The sequence below is a fragment of the Photinus pyralis genome, unplaced genomic scaffold (assembly GCF_008802855.1).
Source record: "Photinus pyralis isolate 1611_PpyrPB1 unplaced genomic scaffold, Ppyr1.3 Ppyr1.4_LG7, whole genome shotgun sequence".
Taxonomy (NCBI): domain Eukaryota; kingdom Metazoa; phylum Arthropoda; class Insecta; order Coleoptera; family Lampyridae; genus Photinus; species Photinus pyralis.
In genome coordinates this window covers 21,991,971-22,002,579 of record NW_022170738.1, presented here as the reverse complement: position 1 = coordinate 22,002,579, position 10,609 = coordinate 21,991,971, and the positions used below count along the sequence as shown (strand labels likewise).

At 34.9% G+C, this 10,609-nt stretch overlaps 1 protein-coding gene across 2 annotated transcripts; it reads left to right on the top strand.

Moving 5' to 3' along the window:
* Window positions 1-2,141: 2,141 nt before the first annotated feature.
* Window positions 2,142-8,906, top strand: LOC116175639 (LMBR1 domain-containing protein 2 homolog). 2 transcript variants are annotated; one of them, XM_031493866.1, is made up of 7 exons: window positions 2,142-2,492; window positions 2,541-2,743; window positions 2,794-2,966; window positions 7,815-7,982; window positions 8,027-8,237; window positions 8,283-8,637; window positions 8,686-8,906. In XM_031493866.1, exons 2-7 carry the CDS (start codon window positions 2,570-2,572, stop codon window positions 8,889-8,891), a joined length of 1,287 nt encoding a protein of 428 aa, XP_031349726.1. In that variant the 5' UTR covers window positions 2,142-2,492; window positions 2,541-2,569; the 3' UTR covers window positions 8,892-8,906. The 2 variants fall into 2 exon arrangements, with proteins under 2 accessions (XP_031349726.1, XP_031349725.1); XM_031493865.1 differs by having other exon boundaries at window positions 2,142-2,743.
* Window positions 8,907-10,609: the final 1,703 nt, after the last annotated feature.

Genomic DNA, 10,609 nt, shown 5'->3' with positions numbered 1-10,609 from the left:
ATATGTAATTCCAATTTAAAGACCGTAACAGAGAATTAAACTGTATGTTATTAAAATGTTTAAAATCCCTGTAAGTTCTTTGAAAGGGTTTCTGTGATTTGATCTGAATAGGATATTTACAAAAAACCAACGAATGATCGGTAAAATGATGCATAGCAACAGTGCCAACTTCCACAGGGTTGATATGTGAGAAGATAAGTATAAGGTCCAATAACGTAGCAGAGGTTGCTGTAATTCGGGTGGGCTCCTTAATTACTTGTCGAAGACCAACCTCATTTAGCATGTTGGTAAATTTAATACAGTGACCCGCATAATGCAGTTATCGCACAGACGCACAGGCTCATATACCACAATTAAGAAATTCGATCCAAAGAGCAAGCAATATGTGTTCGTGGGTTACGATGAAGAACTAAAGCCTGCAGACTGTTTGATTTTGAAAAACCAGGTCACATCATCAAATCCAGAGATGTAGTTTTCTTCGACAATCAATGTCAAAAAAGGTGAACAAAAAGCCGATTATTCAAAAGAAGGATACTCACATAGAAGCGAAGAGGAGCATGAGGAAGAAGGCGAGAATATACCTATATTCCGAAGCACAATCTGGTGATGATCAGGAAGCCGATATGTTATTCACAAGGAAATTATGTACTCAGAAGATCGGAAAGAGTGGGAAAAGAAAAAAAAACTTTATCAAGACCATATACATATACCTACCGTATTTCGTATCAGAAGCGGTGAATGAAGAATCAAGCACTGTACCTGTGGCCTCGAGTGGTGATGATGCAGAAGAATGACGAAACGCAATGGATGAAGGGCACGAGTCCCTAATAGACAATAAAGTATGGACATTAATTGAAAAACCAGAAAATCTGAAGATTTTTCAATGCAAGTCGCTTTATCAATTAAAGTGCGATTCAAAGGGCGTATAAAGAGATATAAATCTAGACTATTATAGTTGCTCGTAGTTTTACTCAACACTATACAATAGATACAATCAGAAACCTTTTCACTAGTTGTTAGAAACTCTACTTTAAGAATGCTTTTTGCCATAGCGATAATTAATATGTAATTATGTATTTATCTAGAATTCACACGATTTTTTTACACACAGACGCATCCGAAGGTTTTCTTGATCAGGTCGCCAATTAATTATTTGTTAACGAATTTATTCCACTTGGCTGATACACACTGTGCAGTGTGCAGCTAGCAATAATACAACACATCAAGTGAGATTTTGCAAAAACTTACTAGACGAGACCATAAATACTATATATAGCAGACCCTGCCCAGCTGATTCGTCTGTCATGTTGGAGTCGACTGACAATTGACGTTTGGTCGTTTGCAAAACGTTCCATGCTTTGATTATGTCCTGCATGTATTGTGTGCCTTAAACAAAACACTTTCTTGTGCACAGATTTGGATTGTCAATGGGCTCCAAAATGGCTGACAAATAGCTGACGATCTGCTACCATAGTTAAGTACTGTAGTATTTTTGTGAGAGGTCACGATCTCACGAATGCTTTTGAAACTGATGGCCATTTGCACCGACAAATTTAAGCGGAGCTTAGCTTAAGCGTAGCTTAAAATCCATGGCAACAATTGTCTCAATAATCGTTGCCATGGATTTTAGGCGACGCTTAAGCTAATCTCCGCTTAAATAGGCGCTTTCTTTCGGTGATCCAAACGCGTTTGGATTGTCAAATCACGTTCTTTCGAAGTGTGATCTTATGATCATGATTGCAGCAATCATGAACAAACTGAACATAAAAGTTTTATGATCACGAATTCCTAACCTATAAATGCAAGGATATTTTTGCTCAAATGTTCGATTAGTCAATATTTGTAACTGAAGAGGGGCATAATTGTGCAAGTACTTCCACTTGTAGGTATTTAAATTATTTTCATAATCCAAACAAAAAATACGTAATTCGAATGCAAATGTGTACTACGTAAACTTAACCATACTTTGATTTAAATTCGCGCGTTCTTTCGTAAAACGTGATCCGACGAATCACGATTTTGAAATCATGATTGCGAAGTAGCCGAAAGAAAGCGCCTTAAATATCAAACACGCTCACCAAGTAGGTATGTTAGCCACACTATTTTTGTGGTTCCGTTAGCGCTGTTATTGCTATGAATCGATGACATGCACTTGCGAAGTTTGATGTGTTGTGTAATGTGTCACATTTTTTTATTGATTCGTAGGAAATAACCGTAAATCGGACTTGTGTTTTTGAGAATTAGTATGCCTCATATAGTTTAATGTTAATGAATCACCGAAGAATATGTAAAACATAACTTTCTTAATAATAAGTGAATAATTTTAGGGCATATGTAAAATGTCCAAAGCTACTGATAGCGAATTAAAACTCATACTTCCCAAAAATGGTCAACTGATAATTGAGGATTCCCAAGAGCTCCTTATGTGTAAACCTCGGTTGATACCTCTCAAAAGTTACACATTGGAGAAGTTGGAGAAAATGCAACAAGAGGTGCAAAAATTGCAAAAGGAACAAAGTAATAGCACACCTTCTTCGCAGAACTAGACTTTTACCACAAGTTATGCAAAATGACTTACACAGCTATAATAACGAAAATCATCTTATCTTTCGTTCTTGCTGCTAGTATTCTATACCGGTATGGGAACTGGTTTCGTCACCACATATTTGTGACGCTTGTAGTATTATTGGCCTGGTATTTTAGCTTTTTAATTATATTCGTTTTACCTTTGGACGTCATTAACGTAAGTTACCAAGTCCATTTCGATTTAAAATAATAATACTTTGCATGTAGACTGTGTACCGTCAGTGCACTTCTGCCGAGCACATTATAGTTAATGTGAGCGATGTCGCTAACCTTTCAATCGATGGGACTCTTCCTTGCGAAGAACCTTGGAGTCATGTGCCTGAGAAGGTTTTTCCGAATTTGTGGAGAACTGTCTACTGGTCATCTCAATGTCTAACATGGTATGTTTAGTTGTATAGTATAGTTTACACTATAGAAATGGGCACATTATGGCTATTACTGCAACTTCTTGTCTCTTTGATTAATAAGAAAAATGTTTACGCAAATGAAATGTAAATAAAAATCCTTATTCTACAAATTAATAATAATAATAATATCTATTTGTCATTTTACTAAAAGAAAACCTTAACACAGGTCAAAACAAATAATTATACATGCACATAAATGCAATAAGTTAAAATGTGTCTTAATAAACTCATCCGCACTATAGTAGGCAATGTTTAATAGTTTTTTTTAAATAACAGCCCAGAATAGATTATAATTTAGTTTTTAAATGTCACTGGGAGTGTAATTGTGTAGTTTAACACTGATATAGTCCGGTCCTGCAATTCTGTCTTGGTGAGCTATACTTGCATAATAGAAGATGTTCATGGTTCCGAGTGGCATGATGGTGTATGTGCTTGTTAGTTTGAATTTGGATGTCATATCTTTTGACAAATACTAATAAATTGTACCGGGTGACTGTTCCTCGGCCATATCTCGAGAACCGTTCGTCATATGACTTAGGGGTAAAAAAATTATTGGGTAAATCGGTCATGAAGAATCGCTGGAAAATATTTTCAAGTTCTAAAAATGACCAACAGAGGGCGTAACTGCCATCTTAATAAAATTGCATTTTCTTTAAATTTCGCATAGGTAATAAACTAAAAAAAATTTTTCATATTTTTAAAGAGAACCAGTTTAACATTTTCGTAAAAACAAAAACTCAGTTATTTCAAAAACAAAGATGGTTGTGGGGCTTTCAATTGTTTTTGAAATAACCTGCTCTAACTTCTTAACCGTTTGACCGATTTTAACAAATTTGGTATGGTTGAAAAGAGCATTTCTTGAGCAATGAGAATCAACTATAATATATAAAGTTAATTTAGTTGAATCCTTCTCCACCAGAGGGCTAGTTTTGACACTATGACCCAATATCCTAAAAAAATCAAATGGAATGATAGGTATGACTTTTTCTTTACGAAAAAGTAACCAAATAACACCCAGAGACCCGTGAAAACCGTTTTTCAAAATCTCGTTCCTAACCTCAAACATTGAGAAAATGAGATTAATTATTTAATTAATAAAAATGCTTAAATTGTATCTTAAATTTACTTTTTACGTATTTCCGGTATTTGTCGATGGCGCGAAAGAAAAGCACCCTACACTTTTAGGTAGGCCTTGGAAAATTAAACGAATGAAACATGATGCATTATAAAATAATAACAGCCGTAATTTGTAAATTATTCTGCTGTGTTTACATTCAGAAAGTGCAGTTTTTTGATTTTGTAATCTTTTCTAAAATGCCAATTTCTAACCAAGAAGCATTTAATATGCTGGCGGCGATGGTTTGTGGTCGATTTGCATAACGCAAATAGAAGATGCGGGCAGCGATGTCGCATTTTGAAAATACACAAAATATCGCCAGCATATTAAATGCTTCTTGGTTAGAAATCGGCATTTTAGAAAAGATCACAAATTCAAAAAACTGCTCTTTCTGAATGTAAACACAGCAGAATAATTTACAAATTACGGCTGTTATTTTTTTATAATGCATCGTGTTTCATTTGTTTAATTTTCCAAGGCCTACCTTAAAGTGTAGGGTCCTTTTCCAAACAATATTTCGCGCCATCGACAAGTACCGGAAATACGTCAAATAAGACACCATGTAAGCATTTGAATTAATTAATTAATCTCATTTTCCCAATATTTGAGGTTAGGAACGATATTTTGAAAAGTAGTTTTCACTGGCCTCTTTGGATGTTATTTGGCTACTTTTTCATAAAGAAAAATGATAGGACATAAGTTTCAACTAAATTAATATATTTTGGTTGATTCTTGTTATCCAAGGAATGCTCTTTTCAACGATACCAAATTTGTTACAATCAGTCAAACGGTTAAGAAGTTTTTGTTTTTACGAAAATGATAGATAAACTGGTTCTCTTTAAAAATGTGAAAAAAGAATGTTTAGTTTATTGCCCGAAATTTAAAGAAAATGCAATTTTAAAATTTAAGATGGCAGTTACGCCCTCTGGTGGTCATTTTTAGAACTCGAAAATATTTATCGAGTGGTCATTTTTAGAACTTGAAAATATTTTCCAGCGATTCTTCAGGACCGATTTACCCAATAATTTTTTTTACCCCTAAGTCATACGACGAACGGTTTCCGAGATATGACCGAGGAACAGTCTTATTGGGTCACCCGGTATATGGATTGATGCTAGTATCACATTGATAAATGCTTGTCGGCAATTAGCGATATAGTTCATATTCTGCAATACTCGAATGCATTTCCTTTGGCTTGCCTGCAGGAGAATGCCCCTGAGAGCGAAATAGTGTGTGGTATGCACTTTTTGACACTTAGCGATACTATGTTTTTTTAAATTTCTTAGGACAAGCGCAAGTGCATTTAATTTGTTTGCTAGTACGTCCACCTGAGTTTTCCTTGTAAGTTTAGTGTCCAAATAAACATCTAGATAATTAACGGATGAACTATTTATAGTACTATACTCTTGCATAGAAAATGTTGCTTTTTGAGTTTTTTCCTCATTACATTTTTGGTCTGTCGCGGAATTCGACCGTAATCTTCGCAGCTAATCGCATAATGCCTTCTGAAAATCTTTAATCCCCACTTTTTTTTTAATTTTCCAGAATGCGCCTTCAAAATAGTGCTAATTGTTTTAACGTTGTTCTGGCAACAAACTTCGTTTCCCATTACCAAGGCTGACTAGCAAGCACGTATAACCCCTTAATTCTGCCAAATCTCCCGCCAAACTGTCGCGATCCACTTTCTATCACTACTCCTATAGTATCCAGGTACCATTTACAACTAGGAATTTTTCCATGTTCTCCATGATCTTGATCTTTAGGTATATTTGTTGTACTTTTGCAAATTTTCCTGTGACGCCTTGTATTTTGCCCGTACATAGTATCAGTAATCCTAAATTTTGGTATGTAAATGTAACTACCATTTTTATCTCTTGTTCTTCTTCATGAAAATTTGACTCATGGTATTTTTAACCAGCTTTCTTTAAAATGGTTTTCATTAATGTTGTGTGTTTGATGAATTTTCGCTAAAAATGATTTGACAAATATCACATTGCGTTATTGGCAAATGGCAAAATTTGATGTGACTGGCCTTGATGATAGGCAAATCAGCTGACGATCTGGGTCTTTTTCAAGTAGGTACTGCAATTTCCTTATCCATCCTTCACTTTCTATATTTGTACACCTAACTTAACTTAACATTCACTTTTATCACGACGTCAACAAAATTCTTTAAATAATCTCAAGCTTTCTTCTACACAACTTTACAATCAAACAGGACATACTGTCTTTTCAAATGCGCTCAAATACGGCAATAGATCTAAACAAACGGCTATGTTTCAAACGTCCCACTACCTAAGAAGCCACGATTCACGTCTTCCTCTTCTATTTAAAACCATTTCCTTTTCTCATTTCCGTTTCTACTTCCCTAACAAAATACCGCGTCTTCGAATGAATTAACATCTGCTTACTTCGGCGATGACACGTACTTATTTTGAAACTAATTAGCTTACGCAGCGATAAGAAAGCTTCTTATCTACGACCGGAGAAAAACATGAGATGAACTTTTACTAATCCTACCCACTTAACTCCTAGTTGAATAAATCTAGTCTTTTTAACACGTAATTTACTTTTACAATTACCAAAACAAAATAAAACAATTATTTAAACACAATCAAACATCTAAATCATTAAATAATTCTGATACAACATCAACAGTATCTTCAAATTCAAATGACACGATTGGAATTGCGTTTAAGCCCCTATTTACAACCACCTTTCAACGTTAAAAATAATTGAAAAGCACATATGTACTAGTTGTCCCATAGCAGATGCCGAAGCCAAATAAAAGGTCCGCATGGCGTTTTACACAACAATCAATTGATAAGAATTTTTTAAAGAATAAATTGTTCCCATCATTTGACAGAATTTTCCAGTTGACATTTGTTAGTTGTAAATTGATACTTAACTACTAGCGAGTTTGCGGACACGTATTTTCCGTTACGTTAGACGGCCATTTTTTCTTATGATATAACGTAAGGGAAATTTAGTGAAACGCACTTGCGGATAAATTTATTGTTGCTGGAATTTGATTGGTTTACGTTATTTATAAACATAAGGTATAATAGTGTCTTTATACGGTATAATTCTTAAGCTTTTTTACGTTATAAGATATAACGACAAGTTTTGTAACGTAAAATGTACATCCGCAAATTCACTACTATCTACCCATTGACACTCACTAATTAATTTACACGTACTGTTTGTCACTTGACACATCGTATTATCATATGTGTGCAGTTAGTAAGTATCAATTAATGTATTAGAGAGTCAGTCAATAACAGAAATTTATAACAGCATTGAAAGGAATTCATTTATAACAGTTAAAATATTTTTTATCACTCACATATACACAATTTATAACGACACGAACTATTTATTACTTCGGCGTTGAAATTGGAACTGTTCCGAAACGCAATTCGATCTCACGTCATATTTCTCGGGAAGATTACGTCACACTTGGTATCTGTCAATTGATACTTGATATTTGTTGGCTGACTGTGAGCGTACCATCCCTCTAATCTAATCCTGTGGGATAATTTTGTTCACGCGAGTAACTCTAGCTACAACAATAGAATTTTGTGACTACAACAGAATCTCACATTTATTTTTATACAAAACAGTATCAGTTGTGAGGTGTGGGTGTTGTGGGTATTAAAATATCGTGTGAGAAGTGACTGCGTGTAACGAATTTTTTTTGGCAGGTTACTGATGCCTATGATGCAATCGTACATTAAGGCGGGCGATTTTACGATAAAGGGAAAACTAAAATCTGCCGTTATCGATAACGCCATCTACTACGGATCGTACTTATTCATTTGCGGAATTTTACTTATCTATTTGGCATTGAAGCCCGGCGAAAATTTGGACTGGTCGGTATGTCTTACTTTATTTTCGCATTTAATATTTTTTTTAGGCCGAAGCTGAAGGCAATCGCATCTTCTGCAAGTAACACCTGGGGTTTATTTTTGCTCGTCTTGCTACTGGGCTATGCATTGGTGGAAGTTCCCAGAGGATTGTGGAACAATTCCAATTATATGTATGTGGTAAACTACGCATATTTTAAAGCTGCTAAGCTTAGCTCGGATAAATGTGAGGCCGAGGAGACTGTCGATGATGTGTTGGAGGTAAGTTTCGATCTGGATAATTAATTGCTTAATAATTATTTTAAGTCACTGCAAGCTATATCTCTATCCATTCGTCCTGGACATGCTTTACATCACAATTTGGAAACGATTTTACATAAAGTGCCGATTGAACTTCGTGATCGCATGAGCAGAAGACAACTACCGGATGACACTCCCCTAGATGTTCCATCAGAAAAGTCGCTTATCAGATTGCACAAGCAGGTCATCAAATCACTTCAAGTGCTTCAACGAACTGAAACTCAATGGAATATACTCGTCGAAAAAATATTCGATCTTGAAGATGTGCTTAAAAATCTGACGTCGATGGATCGGAGATTTAAACCTACTTTTCCTAAACCAAAATCGACTCTTGTGAGATATATTTATACCCCTCTTGCAGGTAATTAATTTGTTGTTTGTCATTATTATTAATTGTTGTGTATTTTAGAGTGGTATTGGAAGTGTTTTTTTCGTTGTTACGTGCAGAAGGTGCTAGCGGTGCTCGCTGCAATTCTGTCTGTTGCCGTTGTATGGTCAGAAGTTACCTTTTTTAATAAGGAACCTCCCTTATCAATTTTTGCTATTATTGTCTCAAACTTAAAGTACGATTATTGTACTATTGAGGTAAGTAAGTATATTCAATTTGATGTATAAATCTAAAGTACCCGCCACATATACTGCCATCTGCCACAAACGTTATTATAATTCACAATTTAGTAGACTGAAAATACAACAAGTTTTTACGTCGATCTTTTGGGCCAGATTTTATTGGCTTTGTATGCCATTTTATGTTACCCTGTAAGTGAAGTCAGATGTGGTGAGGTATACACATTAATTTTTCGTTGACTGAGCCCTTAACTTTTGGTCGACTACGAACACACGGATAAGTGACAGTACTCAGGGCCGATTGGCTACAGAATCGCGAACTGGTATTAAGGATTGAAATGACCTGTTTAGAACCAAAGTTTAAAGCTCAATTCTGTACTCACTGACAGTTGCAGTAGAAATGGCCTGTGGTTTACAGAACCAAAATTGTTTAAATTTTGCCTTGACATGGACAGTAAACTACCCTAAACCAGCACAAATTTCTTTGAAATACTTCAATTTATGTTCATGAAATGATAAGGAAAAGGAAATAGCCTTTTCAAATAGATTTAATATAATTACGTTAGTTGCTCGCAAACTTAATTCCAATTACAAACAATTGAAATTTCATCTGGATTTTGCAAAGGTAAAATTTTAATTATTGGGCAAACTGAATTCCAATGGGAGAGTCAATTAGAACACACGCAAGTTTCTTGCATTATGAAAGGTATCAGCGAATTATGCATTCAATTTAATTAATCAATTTTAAATGAAAAGATATTACATTGGGATTCGAACTTCATTAACTATCTTAGCAATATTGCACATTCTTTACTAGGTAACTTCACTCTACGATGGAATTTCATTGCCTGTTCCCATTCTCCTACTTCAGGACTAAATAAAATATCAATTACCTTTTAATTTATTACTTTCTAGAACCTATATGAAACGTGAGTGGAGCTCCAGCATTTTTGTTTACGAGGTTGCGGGGAAGGTCTGCAACGCATTAAAAATTGATCGTTTAAAAATATGATCTAATTACTACATTTTAGAACTGATTGGGCCATGTCTCCGAAATCGATTATCAATTAATACAGAACCACTGTTCTCTACCTTTGAGCACGCTCTGAAATCTATATCCAATCAATAAAAACCGTATTAGAATCGCCCTTCAGACATTCATGCATGTAGCAAAGTTTTCCTTTTTGCAATGTTGCAACTTCTTAGTTTCAGTGACATTGATTAGTTTAGACAACAACCAGGATGACCTTCAGTGACATTGAGTTCACGCAAGAACCCTAGTTAGTTTTGACAACAACCGTGATGACGTTAAGGACGGCATACTATTCATGAGAACCAATAGAGGTCGCCACCGACAAATTGCATTGTAAAATTATATAACTTTGAGAATGACTCCTGGGCTTATACAATCATTTTTTAGCTTGGTTTTGAAAATATAAATTCTACATACATTACTCTAGAGCGACTATATAAGGGGTTTATTAGAAAGACAGTAATTACTACAATATTGCTAAAATAAGAGGGCAAATTTTATTTTTTATTTTAAGCAATTGTTGAATTTTAAAGTACAGTCGCTGTAAAACTGCGCCTCCTCTTTCAATATTGAAAGTTTTGTCATTTAAAATCCAATATTGCGGCCAGGAGTCATTCTCAAAGATTTCATTTTTAAAAAGTTACATCAATCACAATGGCGGCAAGCAGCAGTAGTGCAGCTATTTATTTCTAGATGTCGCTAAGGTACAACTTAACTTGGCGCGCGTCTGTAA